The 20869-nt window shown below is 49.6% G+C and overlaps 8 protein-coding genes and 1 non-coding gene across 9 annotated transcripts; 4 read left to right on the forward strand and 5 right to left on the reverse strand.

The window, feature by feature from the left end:
• Nucleotides 1–34: 34 nt before the first annotated feature.
• Nucleotides 35–1304, forward strand: PRE7 (Proteasome subunit beta type-6). Its single transcript, XM_018272862.2, has 2 exons — nt 35–346; nt 398–1304. The coding sequence occupies exons 1-2, from the start codon at nt 234–236 to the stop codon at nt 1083–1085; spliced, it is 801 nt and encodes a 266-aa protein (XP_018132552.1). The 5' UTR covers nt 35–233; the 3' UTR covers nt 1086–1304.
• A 1261-nt stretch (nt 1305–2565) lies between these two features.
• VE01_03368 (uncharacterized protein) lies at nt 2566–5475 on the reverse strand. The gene is made up of 2 exons (XM_018272863.2): nt 3865–5475; nt 2566–3816 (listed from the first exon to the last, which is right to left on the reverse strand). The coding sequence occupies exons 1-2, from the start codon at nt 4767–4769 to the stop codon at nt 2877–2879; spliced, it is 1845 nt and encodes a 614-aa protein (XP_018132549.1). The 5' UTR covers nt 4770–5475; the 3' UTR covers nt 2566–2876.
• A 133-nt stretch (nt 5476–5608) lies between these two features.
• On the reverse strand, nt 5609–5696 carry VE01_03369 (the record flags this gene model as incomplete). The annotated part of the gene is made up of 1 exon: nt 5609–5696. It is a non-coding gene; the product is annotated as a tRNA-Asn (tRNA).
• Nucleotides 5697–5888: 192 nt separating this feature from the next.
• On the reverse strand, nt 5889–7079 carry VE01_03370 (uncharacterized protein). Its single transcript, XM_018272864.2, has 2 exons — nt 6838–7079; nt 5889–6788 (listed from the first exon to the last, which is right to left on the reverse strand). Exons 1-2 carry the CDS (start codon nt 6884–6886, stop codon nt 6076–6078), a joined length of 762 nt encoding a protein of 253 aa, XP_018132432.2. The 5' UTR covers nt 6887–7079; the 3' UTR covers nt 5889–6075.
• A 520-nt stretch (nt 7080–7599) lies between these two features.
• Nucleotides 7600–8408, forward strand: VE01_03371 (uncharacterized protein; the record flags this gene model as incomplete). The annotated part of the gene is made up of 2 exons (XM_018272865.2): nt 7600–8042; nt 8100–8408. The coding sequence occupies 2 exons, from the start codon at nt 7600–7602 to the stop codon at nt 8377–8379; spliced, it is 723 nt and encodes a 240-aa protein (XP_018132433.1). The 3' UTR covers nt 8380–8408.
• A 710-nt stretch (nt 8409–9118) lies between these two features.
• VE01_03372 (uncharacterized protein) lies at nt 9119–10874 on the reverse strand (the record flags this gene model as incomplete). The annotated part of the gene is made up of 4 exons (XM_018272866.1): nt 9119–9515; nt 9584–9905; nt 9965–10644; nt 10699–10874. The coding sequence occupies 4 exons, from the start codon at nt 10872–10874 to the stop codon at nt 9119–9121; spliced, it is 1575 nt and encodes a 524-aa protein (XP_018132430.1).
• A 997-nt stretch (nt 10875–11871) lies between these two features.
• On the forward strand, nt 11872–12301 carry VE01_03373 (uncharacterized protein; the record flags this gene model as incomplete). The annotated part of the gene is made up of 2 exons (XM_018272867.1): nt 11872–11886; nt 11936–12301. The coding sequence occupies 2 exons, from the start codon at nt 11872–11874 to the stop codon at nt 12299–12301; spliced, it is 381 nt and encodes a 126-aa protein (XP_018132431.1).
• Nucleotides 12302–14720: 2419 nt separating this feature from the next.
• Nucleotides 14721–19226, reverse strand: VE01_03374 (uncharacterized protein). The gene is made up of 4 exons (XM_018272868.2): nt 18225–19226; nt 18030–18163; nt 16136–17976; nt 14721–16090 (listed from the first exon to the last, which is right to left on the reverse strand). The coding sequence occupies exons 1-4, from the start codon at nt 18286–18288 to the stop codon at nt 14728–14730; spliced, it is 3402 nt and encodes a 1133-aa protein (XP_018132428.1). The 5' UTR covers nt 18289–19226; the 3' UTR covers nt 14721–14727.
• VE01_03375 (uncharacterized protein) lies at nt 18636–20731 on the forward strand. Its single transcript, XM_018272869.2, has 2 exons — nt 18636–19714; nt 19766–20731. Exons 1-2 carry the CDS (start codon nt 19600–19602, stop codon nt 20593–20595), a joined length of 945 nt encoding a protein of 314 aa, XP_018132429.1. The 5' UTR covers nt 18636–19599; the 3' UTR covers nt 20596–20731.
• Nucleotides 20732–20869: the final 138 nt, after the last annotated feature.

Raw genomic sequence — 20869 nt, forward strand, 5'->3', positions numbered from 1 at the left:
TGGACCTGCTCCACGCGGCTTTCAAGGTCACCGTAGGAGCTTCTGGTACCCCTGCCGCGATTACAACAACAGGCAGCTTTGGCAACGCAACCTAACCTCATCATATCATCAACAGCTCCATCAGAACCACCACACAACAGCTTCACGTCCCATTACATCCACAATCCGATCCTCCTCACCGATCAACCCGAATAAACTCACCTGACAACTCAGACGCACCTCGCTCGCCCAAGATGGCAGCCATGTTCAGCCAGAACCCTGTGATGAACGGGCCCAACTACTCCTTCAACCAGTCCGCAGCCCCATCCTCCGCCGCAGATGGCTACAGGCAACACCGCTTCGACCCGTACGTCCTCTTCTTCCTCGGTCACAGCTTGAACTAACACCCCTCCCACAGATACACCGACAACGGTGGTTCCACCCTCGCCATTGCAGGCGACAACTTCGCCATACTCGCTGGCGACACCCGCTCCACGTCCGGCTACAACATCAACACCCGCTACGAGCCCAAAGTCTTCAAGATCGGCGGTAGCGACTCGACACAACGCGACGCAACCCTGATTCTCTCCGTGGTCGGCTTCGCAGCCGACGCCAACGCGCTCAAGGAGCGCCTCGATACCGTGGTCAAGCTGTACCGCTACCAGCACGGCAAGGCTATGACGGTCAAGGCTGCGGCGCAGAGGCTGTCGATCATCCTGTACCAGAAGCGCTTCTTCCCGTACTACGCGCACGCGATCCTGGGCGGCTTGGATGAGGAGGGCAAGGGCGCCGTGTACAGTTACGATCCCGTGGGCAGCTACGAGAGGGAGCAGTGTCGTGCGGGTGGTGCGGCGGCGAGCTTGATCATGCCGTTCTTGGACAGTCAGGTGAACTTCAAGAACCAGTATGAGCCGGGGAGTGGGGTTGGGCATAACTTGAAGGAGAGGGAGAGGGTGCTGTTGGGGAGAGATGTCGTGGAGGATTTAGTGAAGGATGCGTTTGATAGCGCGGTGGAGAGGCATATTGAGGTTGGTGATGGGCTGTTGATGATGGTTATTACGAAGGATGGGATTGAGGAGATTTACAAGCCGCTCAAGCAGGATTAGGCGGGATGGAAGGGGATTGGCGTTTTCTAGACCTGGCACGAGTATGGGGTAGAGCAGCGTGTATACTAGGACTTCATAACGGTGTTATATTGTTTGACCAGAAACTGATTGATTGGAGACTGAGTTGACCTCAGCCTGAAACTGCTTTGCTGACTGGGTTTACGTGTACGCATCTGCATGGCGCCAATAAGTGGAGGGCGAGACTGCTTCATTCCTGGGTGGGCGGGCAGATCGAAACCTATTCAACCATCATCCGCAACCCCAAGGAAACGCAACTTGAGGGGGGGCGACGAGGGTTCTCCAGAATACCAGGACGTTGGTCAGGAGATTAATGCGCTTATGGAGAGATACCTCGAACACCTCCGCATTACGGGAGGCGATTTAGAATGCCCGGATACTGACCCTGAAGCAGAAATTCCGGCTGGTCTCATCCATTATGGCCGTGAGACGGCTTACCCCTAGGCAGAGAAGCACACTGTCACCGCCTCCTTGCTGTCATTACTCCTTTGCCAGCACCGTTCAGTTGCTGTCGCTATCATAGTCGCTGCAAGCCAACGTCCTCGGAGGGGATCGCCTAGAGAATAAGTGCTCTGCCAAAGCGGACCTGTCTCGCCATCATGGGCGCCAAAGTCGTCTGGGACTGGCCCAGGATAATGGAAATACCTGTATCGGTGCAAGTTTGCTTCGAAACATCTATCTAGGTCCCGAATGATGTTATTTAAACTATTTCCAATTCAGGCCAAACCGATGATTGTAATTACAGGACTTGCTGTACACTTGCAGCTTGAGAAAATATAACATTGCAGAGCATCATAGAAGGGAACCCTCTCTCCTCCCCCCAATGATGCCTTACAATAAACGACACAACGAGGTCAGAAATATCATGTATATATCCGGTCGAAAATTCCAGATTATCGCAGCATATACAGGAAAACATAGAGCCACAGAATTCACCCCTTTGCTTGGGAATAGCTCGCACTTGACCAGGGGGTGGGTTTCGGACCGCAACGTGGGGTGTAGAAATATCCCTCTGCCGCTCTGTTGTCGTCACAACACTGCTGCTGCTGTTGTCATTACTCTGTCACCGTCACCGATCTGTTGTCTTCGCCGAGTGCCAATGTCCTCTGAGAACTGCCGGCGAGTAAGTAGCTGCGCCATAACAGAATCACACCGCGACCACGCGTGTCAAAGCCGTCTGGCAATTCTTCCCAGTAAGTGAAACTACCTGAATGGATGGTCGGTGATGGGTGAGCTTGGAAAGAAAGGTCTACTGGTTATTAATACTATTTCCAACTCGGGGTCAATCAATCGATCTTCAGAGCGTCTTTACTTCCTAGAAATTTTCCCGCCTTGCGAGTTGGGTTTGCCTTCGTCATCATGGTTCAAAAGTAATTACTGGACCTGAGTGTGATCTTGAAAACGAATTTATACAAAGCAATAGCTATAATTACTGAAACTAAAAAGCCATCATATGCTTTCCCTTCCACTTTCCCACCGCAATAAAACATTATATACCACCCACCCTCGCAGTGGCTTTCAAGCAAGACGTGCTTCCCTCCCCGAGATAAAAAGAAAACGCATAAATGGCCGCAAGGCCGTGTATATCACCCCCCACCAGGGTGTCCGGGTATTAAAAAACAAGATTTTCCGCGCAGTCCTTACGCATCTAGCTCAAGCCATGCCAAACAAACGAAACCCAACCGCAATTAAAAGAGAGTAGCCCATATACAAAGCCGTCACGCTCAACCCGCCCGCGCGTCCGACTTACCCACCCTCACCATCAATCTCGCCTCACTTCTTCGCCGCCCCCTCCCCCGCCTCAACCGTATCATCCACTCTATCCTCCTCCTCCTCCCTCTCCTCCCTCTTCGCCCTCCCCCCATGTCTCAGCCCCCTAATCGCGGCCTCGGGGTCCTCAATCGCCTCAAACATCCTATCCTTCTTACTCTTCTTCCCCTGCGCGCGCTCATCCATGCTCTCCTCATCACTGGAGCTCCACCCCCCATCGCTATCGCCCTGGTACACCTGTACCTGCTCTCCCTGCCTCTTCTTCGTCTCGCGCTGCTCCTTCTTCATGCGCTGCAGCTTGTCGTCCGTGCAGGGCTTCGTGACGATCTTGAGGCCCGGGAGATTGGCTTCGAGGAAGGATTGGAGTTTGGGAAGGAGCGAGCCGTCGGGGCGGTAGGTGCCGCTGTCGTTGTCGATTACGAGTTCGTAGTTCGCTGGGTCCTTGGGCGGGGGTGAGTGGGGCGGTCCGCCTTCGATGTCATCGGTAGGGTGGGTCTGCTGATTCGGGTCTTCGGGGCTGCTATTCTTGTCCTTGAGTCTGCGGATGAAGAATTCGCCCGAGCACGCGATGTAGAGGTTGACGTCGCTGTGCATGGTGTGTTTGCTGAGCATGTCGATGCCGAATTCCTTGCCCGTCTCGGTGAAGCGGAGGAGGCCGTCGAGGGTGAGGACGTAGGTGAAGAGGCGGCCGCCTTCGTCGAAGTGCGCGAGTTTCAGGAACTGCAGTGCGGCTTCTTGGGATTTGGGCTCCATGGTGCCGTGGGTGGTGGTGTTGGAGTAGTTGTAGACGCGCGCGTGTTGGTGGTGGAGGGCGGCGTTGAGAACGTGGCCGCGGAGGCCGGTCTTGTCGAACATGCCTTTGACGAAGGGTTTGAATTCGACGAAGCGGTGGTAGAGTTCGTCGGGGACGGGGCCTTGCAGTTGGATTTGGTTGGCTTGGAAACTGGCGGGTGTTAGTTTTGGGATGGTGATTGAAGTTGACCGGACTTACTCGTATCTCTCAACCTTGGCCTTCTCGCCTTCATGTCCCTCGACCTTTGGCGCCTTGGTGCCAGCAAGACGGCCAATCATGGGACTGTAGTGCTTCGTCCATCTCGTAGGTCCCACGGTATACATCTTCCCATGCGGCTTATCGCTCTTTCCCAGCACCTCCATGCTCAGGAACAGCTGGCCCGAGAGATCCCCATCGCTGCCACACATCGTCGTGATGCCCTTCAAGAGATATGCGCGCCAGCTGCCCATCCGCTTCTTGACCGGGAAGCCAGCCTCGCGCATTCCCTCCCAATTCTCACTGATGTGCGGCACCACCACCGTCACGTTGCCGAGTCGGTCGTCCGAGTCATTGGCATCCTCGTCGTAGAGGCGGCACTTGAGTTTGAAGCCACTGCTCGGAATGCCAGCCACGATCCACTCCTGGTTCCAAACCGGATTAGTATCCTTCTGAATTGTCCTTGTCCGCAACCTCATCTCAGGGTCCTCCTTGTGTCTCGGCTTAATCCCATGGCTCGTCAACGTCGCTATCACGAACGGGTCCGAAGACGCTGTGCCCAGGTCGCCAATGGGCAGGTTCTCGGCGCGGATGAATGTGAACTTGACGGTATATCCATCTGGGGCTGACGGAACGGGCGTCGAGTCGTACCCGCCCGGGGGGTTGGCCATCTCGTAGGCCTTCTTTTTCTTCTCCTCGACCTTGTCCTTCACTTTGCCCTTCTTCGAGCGCTTCTCTATGGCTTCGGATTCCTGATCTGGGTGGTGGGAACCACCTTCTTGGGCTTCTGGCTCTTGTTCGGACCTTTCGTTCTGGGAATTGGGTTCTTCTTGTTGTTGCTGGGTGTCGTTGGAGGCTGGTCCATCATTGGAGACGGGCTCCTCTGGTTTCCGTGTGGCGTCGACCATTTTGTCGGTTTAGGAAGAGATATGAGAGTCTTTTGCAGGATTCAGAATGACTTCAGTCGGAGGAAGTATATATGGTCGTCGACAGAGGATTAACAAGTGTGAACTGCGCCGTCGAGTGGCAATGTGATGTGCGGCTGAAGTTGAATTGAGGCGTTGCGTCCCGCGTCCTGTTTACTGGTCTACCAATAACTTCCAACTGTGGCTTGCTTACGCTTTGAGGATCCTAAGCGCACAATTCCTTGGACAGTAACTCAGCTGACAGGAGAAGTGGAAATATAGAGAGGCCGGGTATATTTGGGAATTGAAAAGAGCACGAGCGAGGAGGAGGAAAGCTGAAAATAGAATCGGCGGCGTGGTAGATTCCCCACAATATTGACACCTAGTAAGGCCCTTTCTTGGCAAGGCTGTCAATTATGGATTCCTGGTTCGGGGCTGAATAGTCTAGGATCTGCAGAAAGCGAACTCTGGTACTCGGTCTCTCGAAGTTCAATGGGGAGTTATCGGGATGAGTAGAGAAGTGGCGTGGTGAAATGATTCCTAAAGATCAATCCGTATATATAAATCTCTCTCCCATCAGCGTGTTAATTGGCAAAATATAACAACGCCAACTATTGTGAAGTGCTCTCCTAGAGGGGCCAACAGGGCCAAGATGGAGAATGGCCCCTGTGCTACTAGTAGATGCCGCCCTTGCCGGATTATTTTTTGGTCTCTTTTGTCTTGGCTAGACGGAGCCAGTTCCTACGGTGGTGGTACGTACCTTTTATACGCTCTGGCCATATTTTAGTAGGGCAAAAATGATATGTTCCCACTAAAAATTAATGAGAAACGCAAAAAAATGAACTCCCTCGGGTGGGCTCGAACCACCAACCTCTCGATAACAGAATCTTGCTAACAGTCGAACGCGCTAGCCAATTGCGCCACGAGGGACTTTCCTGTATGAGTGAGCTTTTGTAAATCAAGACTATATACCAGTGTCATTTCAGTTCAGACGTCCGCCTGCGAAAACTACGACATGGTGATGGCTAACTAGAACATATACTTGTTCTCCACAGAGCCAGAGCAGTCACGTGGTTGCACGTGGTTGCCCATGAAAACCACGTGACTGATTTCAATTGCTCCCATCCCTGTACCCGATATCGAGTGTAAAACGCTTAACTAGTTAGACTTAACATCGTAATCCCCGGACCCACAAAGCCAAAGCCAATGACTATTCCACCGAAGGACGAGTGTTCTTTCAGTCCACCCAGCGCTCTCTAAGAACCGCTTCTGGCAACCTTCCTCTTAAGCACGATCTCTGGTGGAGCTTTTACACATGATGCTCTCTTGTTATATCTCGTTTACTGCATCCTCTCCTGATTCCACTTGTGACGAACCTCGACTGGTGCATCTTAAACTCGTCGTACAAGACGAGACTAAGCCAGATAGACACAAAAAAACCCAGGAGGACGTAGTTTCTAATATACGACCCAGTGGATACTATTACATTAGTCTGGGCCAGCTGAAAACCTAGACCGCTGTTGATCATGCCTAGGATAATTGCACCACGTCCTATCCATCGGTGCAGGTAGGCGAAGATGCTCTTGTCCCCTCTCTTCTTAAAATGTCGGTGCTGAAGGATACCCATGATGGGTTGGAAGACGATAATGGTGCAAACGACGATGAAGCCAATGACCACATGGGCATGCACAGGGTGCCTAAGGTAGCCGAGATCTTGACCGATTCTAATCCCAAGGGCCATTCCGCCGACCATCATAACGGAGCCTAGCACCTGGATAGGGACGTGGATCGCCATGACCTTCTTCTTAAGGTATGTATTCTTTAAGTAAGGAACACGATCAATGGGCAGGTGGATGGAGATTGCGCCCAGGGGAAAAAGTACAATGAAAACAATCGACATAATGCAGGCATGCGCGTTTCGTTTCCGGTTAAAGATTTCGAAGGAATCGAGATTCCGCTTCTGGTGGACGTCTCTTGCATTGCGCTGGTCATGAACCTCCTGGCCAAAAACAATCTCCGATGCTTGATTGCAGGTTAGACAGTTGCTCCCATCTTCTTCTTGTCGACTTACTAAATGCTAATATAAGCGCCGCCAGTGCGAGTCTGTGGATCCTCATCATGATTAGACTTGTTAATTCAATCCTAAGGTTCTCAAAATCCGAAGAAGAAAGTATGCGAGAGAAATATTGCCGGGCATCAGAGCAAAGATGGTGACCTCTTGGGTTCGCATCGATGCTGTTTTATCAGCTTTCGTTTGACACGCCGTAGAACAGCTCGGGTACGCTCATATCCGAGCTTCGAAGGCCGCGTACGATGCTGTTTTATCAACTTTCGTTTGACACGCCGTAGAACAGCTCGGATACGATCGTATCCGAGCTTCGAAGGCCGCGTAGGCTGACAAATTGCTGATAAAATGCTGATGAGCAAGTCCATTGCGTTGAGAAAAAGCATTAGCAGGTTAGACAAGGGGGTCCATTATTTGGTAGCGTGGGAGACGGATGAGCACAGCTTGCCACTTTGTCTACAAACCTCTTTTAGAAAACCGCGGTTTTCTAAGGCGGCAATAGCAGCTAGGCAGTAATTAGGTATGTGGTAATACATATGTAGGTCACTCTGACGTAGAGTGTGGCCCTCCTAGAGAGTACCTACCTCACCCAAAATCCATCGAATAGAGGAAAGTCCCCACGTCATAAATATCTGTTGTTCTACCCTTTCGACTTAAAAATCCCAACCTGCCCCGAACCTTTCTCGAACCTATAAGAGTTACTTTAACGGGTATCAATCAACAAACTTCTAGACTGCCTCTTTCTAGCTTCAAATAATATAATTTAATATGCATTTCTCAAGCAAGCCACTCTTTCTCTCTCTGTTTCCATTTGCCCTCGCGCAGTATGGTGGAGGTGGAGGAACCGCAAGTAGTTCCACCACAACCTCTGTAGCGTCTGCAACAACATCCTCTGCTCCCGGGGTGCAAACCGTAACCGTCGGTGATAACAATGCGATCGCATTCTCGCCAGACACTATTACAGCGGCCGTTGGGTCTAGTATTGAATTTGTATTCTTCCCGCCTATCCATTCTGTCACCCAGTCCACTTTCGAGTCTCCATGCGCCCCTTTGGCCAATGGAACAGGATTCTGGAGTGGAGCAATTACTACTGCAAGTGGACAAAACGCCAACGTTTTTACTCTCATCGTTAATGATACAAATCCAATTTGGTTTTTCTGTGCAACCCCACTTCATTGTGAGACTGGCATGGCTGGGGTCATTAATCCTTCGTAGGTTTCGAATGTCGCATTCGTCTTATAGCAACGACTAATAAGATCATAACTTAGATCCAACGCTTCAGAATCGCTTGACCAATACAAAGCTAGCGCTGCCAAAGTTTCAAACCCGCCTACCCCGTCGGTCGTTCAAGGTGGCAGTATTGGGCCACCTCAAGCCGCGAGCAGTAGCTCATCAGCCGCGAGCAGTAGCTCATCAACCTCGTCAGCAGCCACTACGACCCCGACAAAGAGTGCTGGCGTAAATAGCTTCGAGAGTAGAGGTAGTGCTCAGTGGGTCCTTATGGCACTCGGTCTATTAGCTGTTGGGATTGGGGGTTTGATCATTTGAGCATGGCCTCGTATTTTAGCCTACCCTGGAGGTTAATATGAATTTGGCTAGGTTTAACAAAAATACAATAATTACGTGAGCACATACGCAGGTTATAAATTATTGCACGCCGCTGGGCTTTTCGATTTCGCTTTCAGCGGCCTTGATTGAATGATCAAACCTGGCCCCTGTGTTTTTGGGGGCGCCATGTTTGAGGGTCAGATTTTAGCGCAATTACTAGTGAAGGGTCTCAACCCTGCTCACTAATAAAGTGCTAGATAAATTTCGCTGCTGTAAGTTTTTACTAGACGGATAGAAAGGAATTCTAAACTGGAATGGATCTGAAAAATCATCGATTTTTGTATGGGTATAACTGAAACACAGTAAAGTGATGGCACGTAACCCAGGGTTGCAGATATCATAGATTCGGAATGTACCGACGGAAATTGCGTCATCTTTTTGATTGAAAGCTTCGGGGGTTTCCAGGCAGTTGTTTACTTTCGCGGGTGTGGCTAACAATGTTTTATGTCGACAGAGGATCGGAAAATATCATGATTAGGAAAGCTATAAAAGCGATAATGATTCTGCTACTATTAATGGCTTGAGGTGCCTAAAACTGATGGAGGTATGATGGCGGAGTAATGAAAGTTCTAATCCTGGTCAAAAAGTCGACAGCTTTAGAGAGCATTAGTAGTAAAGTTCAAATAGACGTCTTTATTCTCCTAAGATACATCATCAACCTGAAGTCTTATTAGATCTATTAAACCCTCTCAATAATAACCGCCTCGGAAGACCCGATAGAAACCACTCCATTTGTGACTTTCTCAACAACCTTGGCCCCGCTTAGGTGCCCATTTCCATCCACGGTTTGACCTGCCCAAGTCAAGCCTTGGGTAGCAATGGAAGAGGAACCCGATAGTCTCTTAACAGTGAAATCCTTCCCAAACTCAGCAGACACGTCAAAAGTCTTGTATGTGCGAGGGTTAGTGCCATTAATATAGTCGAGGTTGAGGATGACCAGCTTTTGAAGGTTGGACGAGGAAGAATACACAGCGTAATGTGCAAGGTCAGTAGCATCTAGGGAAGGTATTGGTGCAATTTCTGGCGTGCGGCCAAGATTTGATACAAGGTCGGCGAATAAAAGAAATCCGTAATACCTAGAAACAGTCCAGGTCAGAAATGATGGGAATGGGAATGGGCACGGGCTGCTTTAGAAAATACTCACAGTCCACTTGCATGTGCAGCTGTGCCATTAACTGCAATTGGCTGCCATACACTGTAAGGAAAACCGACTCCGTTGTGGAAGTACAAGCCATCCATGCCAGCAGTCGCACCGGTCAACGAGTAATCCAACATCCAGAGTGCTGCTCCAAGAGTGTCAGAGACACCTGCCAATCCGTGGCAGGCAGCAGAGTTTGTTTCACCCATAAAGAACTGAGCGCCCACAGACTTAGCAGCAGATATCGCTGATGTGAATTGTTGCACCATTTGAAACGTATGAATATGGTTCAAAAGTACCGGGAGAGACACCAGAGCTGCATCTGCCGCTAGACGCCCAAAATTATCAGTAAGAAAACACGGCGACAAAGCAATATAAGGAACTTACGCGTGCAAACATCTCCGAAATAACAATGGTTGCTAAAGATCTTAATCTCGCTCACAACTTCTTTAATTCCCATCTTAATCAATGAACTTATAGAGAAGTCGCCTTGATCAACTGGAGCATTGGCAAAGGATGCGGACATATATCCGGCGAATCTCTTTGCCTCGGTCTTGCTTAATGAAGCAGTTATCTTTGTTAGGAAGCTCGCTGTTTGCTGAGCATAGGAAAAGATGTCCCAGCTCAATGGTCGAAATTGCCTGTAGGCGGAATAAAAGTCGGGTTCATTACCTAGCTCGTAGGCTGTAATTCGTGAGAGATTCATGTATTGTTCAACAGCTTTGAACTCCGCCAAGGTGTTCGAAATGTTGTTTTCGCCAAAGTTCAGTCCAAATGTATACTCCTGCTCACTCGGAACGTTCTCGTTGAGAACTCTGAACAGATTCTTATTAAAAGTGACGTTAGCAGCTTCGGTATTGGCAAATAGACCTATTTCGCTATTGCTGGCGAATGTATTGTTGAGGGTTTGAGTACAGTCATCGCAGTAATTCGCAACATCCTGGGTATCACCACCGATGCGGATCCTCGGCGGAAAACCTGAAAGATCCTGGATGTTCTGAAGGAGGCGAAGAGACAGCGCGTTTTCTTGGTTAACGTCGCCTAGGAAGCCAGTGATCCAGCAGAATCTATATTTTACACGTTAGTGTGTGTATCGTTAAACTTGGAAAAGTAAGACAAACTCAATGGATAGTCCCAGGAGTTGACGGTTCAATGGACTGGCAGACGTAGCAGCAGCCCGCTTGTCAAAAGTAACGACTTCATGGGATAGTTGAGCTGCAGTGAAGCTTGGCTGGGTCGTACTCAGACAGAGGGCGACAGGGAGCAATTGCACCAGGGCAAAGAGGATTGGAGACATGATGACTTTAGGATAATAGACTTTCAGTCTCGCCGATTGAAGACTCAGTAGATATGGATGCCAAGTCCTTAATTAGCGAAACTACTTATATTTATATTCTATAGTACATGGCTCAATAGTTATGTCGGCAACCAAGCTTTTGGGGTGGATTGGAAATGAGCCCAAAAAGGAAACTAAGGAGCACTCAAATGCGGGGTGAAGTGGAGCCGTTCGAGCGTTATTTCCCCTCCTTTGTGGGGATAGCACGAATCCGGGGTGAGGGTGAGAGTCGACTTCATTTCCTGGGGAAGAGGGGATAGAACGAATCCGGGGTGAGGGTGAGAATCGACTTCATTTAATGGGGAAGAGGGGGATTGGAGCTTTACTAATTACATCTCCCTCCGGAGCAATACGCGGGTAGAGCTGACGACAATACAGTAGCCTCAATCTCCCTCCCGGCATTCTGCCATTATATAAAAGTTTGGTAAGGAAGTGCGGGGAAGTCAATGAGTCGGCAATTGAACAATCGAGCGGCAACTGTATCCCCCTAGAGTTTTCCTTTAAACTACATTTCGTTTCCATTCTTAGCCCGTTGAAACTACACATTACCAAGCGATTGATAATGCGCACTCTTCATGACAGCTCTATAGCCGATAACTGGTGCATGCTAAGAAGTTACTAGGGTCGGCAACTAAAGTGTTAGGACCAACTTGGAAACGTCCCATCTTGGCTATAGCATATTACAACTCTAATCACACACTACTCGTCTTGGCTATTGCTTGTTGTAACATCACTCACACACGGCACATTTTCGCTTTACCCTTTAAAGCAGAAACAGATTTAAATTCTACCTGGAGATAGCCACTCTATTACCTCGGCTTCTGTGCACGAGTTTTCACCCCACATAGCATCACACTAAATTTGCCTAGCCCGTTCACTCGACGTTGCTACCACTTAATAATTCTACTACTTAATATATCTGCTACTCGATTCTGCTGTTTCTCACTGATCTTTCCTAATGCTGCCGTTGCTCGTTGTTGCTGACATTGCCCGAGGCTTCAAAACCTGCTACTACAGCCTAGAACTGGCGGGCTCCACGTTCACACCAAAGGAGTCACTCAACAACACAAAAGGGAGGTCGTGTCGCCAAGGTGCGCACTCCCCGCAAGGCCGCGGCTGCGATTCCGACCTACGTCGAGTCGGATGCTGAGGAAGAGGATGAAGACAATGATAGCAATGTCGACGAGTATACCGAGGAGAATATTTCCAGCATTATGGTCAAATCCGAGTCGAATGAGTGTGGCGCAATGACACCAAACTACGGCCAGGAATCTCAAAACTTTGCAGTCGGTGGTTATGTTAGAAGTAGTTTCGCGCACCACAGCTTTTTCGGCTTTGTGAGCGGAAATTCTAACAGTTATTTTAACGGTAAACTTAGTGGTTATTAATAGGAGAAGAAGACGAGTTTCACGAGGCCTACAACAACACAACTAGTTTAGCAATAGTTATAATAATGATATTATGTAAATAAACTGAGTTTGTATGATGAATGTGCGCACTTTTGTATAATTAAACCTTAATTTGCGCAAATACAGAGATAGGAGCGTAGAGGCATTTCGAAGGTAATATCGGTCCATATTCTCTATTTATTTCGTGTACTTTTGCATTTTGCATTTTGCGCAATGTACCTCCATTTCCGTGGTACATTGCGCACTTGTAAGATTTGTATGGCGATTTTAGACTTGAAGGGGTCAGCCTGCTGATTTTCAAAAAAACGGTGTTTGCATAGCGAAGGGCTGATTTTGGCTGTGTTTTCAGGGTTTTGACGTGATCGATTAGTAGAGTGGTTTTCGAGCAGCTACCATAGGCGGGACATATCTAGGTACATAGTAAGAGGTGTTTTAAAATTTGCGATGCGCAACGTACTGTGGTATATTGCGCACTTCTAAGATTTTTATAGCAATTATACAGCGTTATATCTTCATTTAGCATATACACAATCAACCCATAGTTCGTATGTCGAATTTTATTATTAGCGCACTTCTACGAATCTCCTATTCTCCCATAGCGCTCTCACAACTCTCCCATAGCACTCTTATAGCGCTCCTTTAGCGTTCCCATAATGCTCCCATAATGCTCCCTCATATCGCTTTGAAGTTCCTAGTAACACTACAACACTCCCATAGCGTTCCCATAATGCTCCCATAATACTCCCACATGTCGCTTTGAAGTTCCCAGTAACACTACAGCGCTCCCATAGCGTTCCCATAATGTCCCATAATGCTCCTACATATTCCTTTGAAGTTCCCATATACGGTTCTCGCTCGAAATGGTGGTGGTGGACTTGGTGATTCCTAGTCCATCGACTAATTTTCTCATTTTCCCCCCATCTCATATCTCCGTACACACATATCCCCGTATCGTATCCCCGATCTGTCTCGGACTTAACCACCCCACCCTTATCACTTCTCTATAGACTCCGTAAAGGGGCTGTTGGAGGAAACGGACATGTCGCTTTAGATGCCTTTGTAAATACCGCCCTTACGTATTTCTTCTATTTTGGCAGTAATTTTCTTAATGATTTCAGTGCCTATGGTCAAAGATGATCTATGTCCTTAGAAACATGAGCAACTACCTGCCTCTACTTATAATTAGTATTTATGTTTATATTAATAGATAGACCTCTCATTATTCTCATTTAATTTTATATACAAGATCACTCTTATGATCCTATAGATTTACTTCTATAGATACTATAAAAGTAAGGTTTGTTTATTATATAAGAGGGGATATAACATCATAATTTAGATTTCTAGGCATAATCGTAGGTTAACATATGACATTAGGGTAATATAGACAACTAAAATGTAGATATGTCATTTATAATAAGTAGGACAATAATGGCATTTTGTGGTATATCTTAGTATAGGCAGGGTATATTTGTTATGATGTATTTTTAAGTTTAAGGAAGGTAGAAGTAGAGGTAGAGGAATAAAAATTGGAAATGGAAACAGACATAGAAGTAGAAATGGGCGAATGGAAATGGGCGAATGGAAATAGAGGGATGGAAATGGGGGGATAGAAACAGAAATAAAACGAGTGTGAAAACGGGAATGGAACGGAAATAGAGGTAGAGATAGGGGAATGGAAATCGACGTAGAAGTGGAAATTGGTAAATGGAAACAGAAGTAGAAACGAGAGTGAAAATAGGAATGGAAACGGAAGTAGAGGTAGAAATCAGTGAATGGAAACAGAAGTATGAACCGAAGTGAAAATGGGGGAATGGATGTAGATACAATACCTTGATAATGTCTTCTTAGATTGTGATGCATATCATGCGTTCATATATTGCTATATTACCCTGGGTCCCATCTCCAAGAGTGCTGTAACCACATAAAGGGGGCTTGTGCCATGTGTATCGCGGTTCAAAATCCGAGTCGTTCAATTTCAATATCACATCTCTACAACTCTACAACGTCCCATGACCAATACATAGAGCAGTAATTTCTTTCCTCGTTTGCCTAGTTGAATAATGCCATACTATGCCGCCATAAGATACCCTTGCGCAGAAAGATGCCTCCCTCCTTCCCCCTCGAATCAGCTATTATATATCCTCCCCATTGCGCCACCCAACCCACCCATTCCCATACCTTCTATCCGTACAACTCAGACATCTACTATATGTGTCTATCCAACACCCTTCTTAGAAAAATATAACCCATCATACCTCCCACAAAAACGCCAACCTCCACAACACGAAAACAATCCTGGTATTCCCAAATCAACATTAAATCCCACCACTCCACCCCCCCAGCCCGCCCCAACTCCACCTCCTCTCCCCCAACCCACCTTCCCCACCCCGAGACCCCTCGCGTCACCTCTCCGGTATCACAGCCCTCGCCAGCCGCCCCCCAGCACTAACACGCTTCTGCAACCTCGCCTCCCTCGCCCTCTCCTTCTCCGCAGGACTACTACTAATCGCTCCCGTCGGCCCAGCCCCCACACCAGGTAACGGCGCAATGCGATCACCCAGCTTCTCTCCCCTCCCAAGCTTAACATCCACATACAGCGCCGCAGCCCTACTAAGCGGGAATGCCGGCAAGGCAGCAGGTACCTCGGCACCATTCTGCACGAGCAGCTCTGCAACTGGAAATGCAACGCTCTTCGGCTTGTCCGCCGTGCGCGGCGGCGCTGGCGGAAGCGATGAAGAAGGAGACGCCGGGTCCGCGGCCGCGAGAGCGAGGAAGACGGCGTGCGTGGCGCGGGATTTGTCGGTTGCGTTTGGGTTAGCGCGGAGAGCGAGGGCGTAAAGGACGGATTGGATTTCGTTCTTCTTGATTGCGGCCAGGAGCGTCTCATCCGGCGTACCGTAGCGTGAGAGCGTGGGCGACAGCGGCGCGACGTACGCGCGGTCGACGTACTTGGCTGTTATGAATTTGAGGCGCTGGTCGCGGGTTGCTTGTGGGGAGGGCTTGAGCGAGGCGTCCAGACGTGCTTCCCAGATCGTGTTGGAGATGCGGTTGCCGACGGCGAGGAGGAGCTCGACGATGTCGGCGGTGAAGGAGGTGATGTCGAGGGTTAGGGAGCGGACCTTTGAGATGTGCGTGCCGAGGGAGCGGTGGATCCCGCTGCACTCGATGCACATGATGATGGCGAGGTTGATGGAGACCCATTCCGTCTTGACGCCTGACCCGCAGTCGGCACACCAGCAGTTGCCTTGGTCGGCTTCGCGGAGGACTTGCAGCAGCTTGTCGGGGCTCTCGTCAAGGGCGGCGCTGGTTTTGCGTTGGTAGGCGGGGCGTGCGCCGACGGTGGTGCGGCGGAAGATGTCGTTTTTGTTGAGGACGGAGGAGTTGATGGATTGGTGGGCTGCATGGGCGGCGTGGCCCAGGGAACCGCTCTTGCCCGTTAGGATGGAGCCGATGTCGCGCCTGATAGAGGATCCTTCCTGTGGAGCTCTTGGAGCTACGACAATGTCTTGAATGCCTCGGCCTTCCATGGCGCTCTGAAGTGCGTTGTTGATGGCTGATATCCAGCTCGTCATGTCTTCTTGTGATGTAGACTGGTATACTCTGGTATAATGGGGAGTGATTACTTCGAAGCAGAACCGCCTCTCGGCATTCCTGGCCTCTCGAACGGATGCCAAGCGGAGGTCGATAGGGTCCATGTGGAGGTCGAGCTGTTCCTTCCAGTTACTGTACTCTGAAAGTTTTCCTTGGTCAAGGACGATCCAAAATCTACGAATGTTAGAAATGCTTGTGCAACACTGTAGTAAAACTTACTTGTGCCAAGATTGCTTGTTGAGTCCCTTCGGATCAACATGACTACCGGGTTTGCTCAAAGCCCACAAAAGCCCCTCTTTCCTCTCCGTGCCAACTCTTTCGTTGGAGCTGCTAAGGCTGTAATCCTTCTCCTCCAGATCCCGGATACCCTTGAATTTACTGGATTCTCTGGGGCTTGGCAGAGGTGCACTTGCAGGCGTAGTGGCTGGTTTTGATCCGTCAGATGGCGCACTTGTTACGGATATCGAGAGGGGTTGGTTGGTATTGCTGTTCACAGCTGGCCGTAATCGTGAGGCTGAGCTGTCTGCTCTTCCGATATCCGAATCTGAGAGCTGAGCCGTACCTGCGGCGCCATTACTTGACTGCGGTGGGCGCGCCAACTGTGGAACAGTCTCTGGCTCGACGTAGGTAACAGTGCTCATCTCAAGGTTACGTCGCTTTTCCTCGCGCTCCGTCCTCATGTACTGGAACTCCTTATCGGCCTCCTTGACTTCGGTGCTGAGCGCCTCCAGCTGGGGAAGCATTGCTTCCACCTTTTTCGCGGTTGTGAGGTAGTTTTTGGTTTGGCCATCGGCATACTTTGTCAGATGCGACAAAACCTCTTGCTCTTTGCGGCCACCGTGTAGGTCCTGCATGAAGGAAGAATAATCGAACCTCTTGAGCTCGAAATTTCGTCGTTTGGCCTGATACTTGGTATCACTCTCTACTCGCTTCTTGTCTTTCATAGTATCCTGACGCTGTCCGAGATACCTCGAAACATACGAATAAAACTCTTTGCTCTCCTCCTCAAAGTCTCGCTTCTTGGACTCTGCCTTCTTAATATCTTGCTCATATACCTTGCTCAGAGGATCAATAATAATCCTCTGTAAATTCTTAGTGTTCTGTTTCTCATAAAGCAATATCTCTTTCGCGATTTTATCGAAGTAGTGATCTAATGCTGGCTGCACCGCATTTGCGTTCGATGAGGATGCTTCCCGGAGAGCTTCCATAAATCCGGACATGGCATCATTGCATTCGATTTGCGCCATGTGGGCCGCCTCTGCCCGTTTAATGACCTTCTTCATGCGAGCGCGCATATTCCCCGTCTTCTGCTCTAACGACTTCATGGTCGCGCGAAACAGCGGTCCATCTTCAGTCGCGCTGAGATCTTCCCCAGGCCGCTGACACAAAACGTCCACTTTGGGTAATTCTATCTTCCCTGAGCCAGACGACTGGGGCGGGCCATCAGCCGGCGCCAGTATGGGAGATGGTATGTCTTCGTAGTCCTTTGAATCGAGAACGCTCTGTCGCGAGTCCACAGACTGTGCTGAGGGGACGCGGAGTTTCGGTGGCGCATTCAGCGCAAACGCCTGCTTAGGCGAGCTTGGGTCGCTGGCAGCATAGTAGACGTTATGGACCCAGAATGAAAATGTCGCCAGTGTATTTAACCGGTGGGCTCGCTGGTCGTATTCCACGAAGCTACAGCAGTTCCTCCAGCCGCCTCCTCTGTCCTCTGTGGGCTTCGGCGGCCTCCATTTCCACGTCCAGTCGAATGAAACAGACTGGCTCCCTCCAGTCGCGTAGTCACCAACAAGCTGTACGTTCGCATTCTTGTGTAGATTCGGATCGGCATGGAACTCAAGCGTGACTAAGTTCTCCACCTCCTTGGCGGTTGATGCGGACACATATGTGAGTCCGTTGAGCGCCGTATCGACCAAGGCTTCAGGGGAAGAACCACTTCCGGATGATGATGGCTGTTGTGACTGGCGTATGATAAGTGTGTATGTGAATGTGAGCTCCTCGTCGTTGTTTATCTTCAAGAGGAAGTTCGGCACGCCGGAGGTGGGCGATGGGTCCGGGTCCTACAATCGAAAGGTCAGACATATCAAAGCGGAAGCAAGGGATTGTTCCGTACCTGAACATATTCAACGATGCTCTGATCGCTGGCGTCATGGCTCGCGCTGACCTTTGTCGCTGGGTATGCATTTGGCACGATATGGGCGACGACGCGCCGTTTCGAGTTCGTCACCGTAAGAGAGGCGATTGAGACTAGGCGCACAAATCTGATTAGCATCGTCACACATCTACTGCGACAGGATATGAAGCTTACAGCGAGACTGATCCCTCAGGTACAGTGCAGCGCCATCCTCCGGCTTGCTGCTGGTAACTCCCATGATGAAAGGCTACCCCGCCAAAGAAGCAGCGGCAGTCGTGCAATTCGCGGACAAAGGCGGTGGAATCGAGGGTCTAAAAAGATGGCTGGGCGGTATATGTTCTGGCATCGGTGATTATGAAGTATCCAAGAACAACATATATATCGGATGGGCGATGATGGTTGGGAATAGTGATGGCGCAACAGCCTGGAGGGACGTGTTGGTCGGTGACCAGAAGTTCCCGTGCGGGAGGTTCCCCAGATGGGTCTTTGAACGGTAGAAGTAGAGTAGCCTCGAGTAGCGTACTCTATAAAGTAGTGATTATAATTAGCCGACACACCAATAAATTAGAAATTAGATGCTGGTTTCATAAATATGTTGGTTGTTGTGAGTCTTTGTAGAGGGTGCGGAGAATCAGCTCTTTATTCTCTTCATCTCTTTCATGCCATGCCGATGCCAATCATCCGAAAGGCTTGTGGGTCAGGCGATCGTGGTTGTACGCATCGACGTTGTTCCTGAATCTGAATCATAATCATACGAAATACAGCATAAGTAACTTACATATATGCAGGGCTCTTTGGGGATTTATTATTCACCTACTGACCAACAGCATCTCTGCCCAACGGTGCATGGAACAGAACGCCACCATCGGTGATTCTAGTACAGTACATATTATCGACGACTCTAACGACAACACCGCTTGTCGATCACCAACGGGCAATGAAGACTGTGCCTCAAGGCCTCGTTGTTGGACGCCTAGTTTACGATATGCCATGCGCCTCATCCAACAAACACCTTCTGTACGCTGGTGACCTAGAAGTTCTCGTATATGAGTGCGTGTCTGTCTTGTGGGCCAGCCAGGTGGGTGTCTGTCAACTGCGTCTCATGATTACGACGACTTAAGCGCAGTGTAGGCTCCAGCGATACTGGCAAGTTACGACCAGATTGCAGAAAATAAGGCTTACAAGGTCATACAGGGCGATCAGGCAAATGTATCTTACTAGGAAATATATGGATATATGGATACAACTATAATTATAATTATAGAAAGATTTCCCGTCTGATATGCACAGGCAATACGTGCCTAGATCTTCTAGATCGCGTTGCACGTGTGGCTCCCGGTGCCTCTGCCGCCACTTACCGTATACTACTAATCAAAGATGCCAAGATCCGATAAGAACAAGCCGAGGTATATCACGACGCGGTGCCGACTACATTTCCGTGCCGCGACTAGAAGAAGATGGCTTTTATAGCACTCTCTTAATTACACTCGTTCTTCCTATACCCTCCTATCCTTATACACGGCGTTTGCGATAGATTTAGACATTGACAATGGCGACTTCGTACGACTGGGCAACCACCACCTTCGCGGAAGCCACCGCAATCAAGGCCATCGACTCACACACCTACGAGGGCAGCTTCCCCCCCGACTGGTCTATTGGCAAAGGTATTTCCTCCCATCCCATCCAGAACCTCACAATCTAACCCCTCTTCCCAGTCCCGAATGGCGGCATCGTATGCGGCAATTTCCTCGCCGTGGCAAAGCTGCACTTCGATACCACTCTCAAAGCGCAGAACCAACCCCACACCATCGCCTTCCACACCGACTTCCTGCGCCGGACCCAGGAAGGCCCCTGCCTCTTCAAAGTGACCGACACCAAGCTCGGCCGCCAGACCTCCGTCATCCACATCTCCATGTCTCAGGGCCGCGAGGAAGTCGTCGCCTATGTCACTCAGTCCAACCTGCACACCGAGGAGGGGCTTTCGCTCGACGCAGGCTTCGAGCTGCACCCTGCGCCGCCGCCGGTGGATCTCGTCAAGCTTAAGGAGGGAAAGGATGAGCACTGGGAACGCAGGGCCGAGATGCCGTTTGCGAGTTTCAGGAAGGCGGTTACGAAGTTGCAGTTCCACTTCCCGAGGGCCGGGCATCCGCACATTAGTATCGGGGATGAGTGGGTGCGCATGAATACCGGGGAGAATATCACGAACCAGTCGCTGGGGTTCATCGCGGATATGTTTCCCATGCCCGTGGAGTCGTTCCGGGAGAGGGAGAACCGTGATCCGGAGGCGGCTAAGAAGCCGCTGGGGATCTACTGGTACCCGACGGTGCTGCTGAATATTGAGTTTAAGAAGATGTTGCCGGAGGAGGGCGTTGAGTGGCTGTTTAGCAGGTGCAAGACGAAGCAGATTAAGAATGGGAGGATGGATTTGGAGCTTACTATTATGGATGCGGAGGGGGATATTGTGGCGTTGAGCCACCATGTGTGCATGGTGCTGCCGGCGGCGAGGAATGTTGCCCCGAGACGAGAGGATGGGAGTAAGATATAGATTAAGAATGGGAGGATGGATTTGGAGCTTACTATTATGGATGCGGAGGGGGATATTGTGTGTGCGGTAGTTTGGCATTTGGGTGTACATATATAGATGGTACAGGATGTATTTACGAGACAACGTAGAATCACTGGTAGATAATATAATACAGTGGAACTTCGATTTGGGATTACTTAGTAGAAACGGACGTGAAAATGGGGAAATGGAGGCAGAGTAGAAAGGGACATGAAAATAGGATGTGAAAATGGGGGAACGGGGATAGAAGTAGAAA

This window comes from Pseudogymnoascus verrucosus (genome assembly GCF_001662655.1).
Source record: "Pseudogymnoascus verrucosus strain UAMH 10579 unplaced genomic scaffold scaffold_10, whole genome shotgun sequence".
Taxonomy (NCBI): domain Eukaryota; kingdom Fungi; phylum Ascomycota; class Leotiomycetes; order Thelebolales; family Thelebolaceae; genus Pseudogymnoascus; species Pseudogymnoascus verrucosus.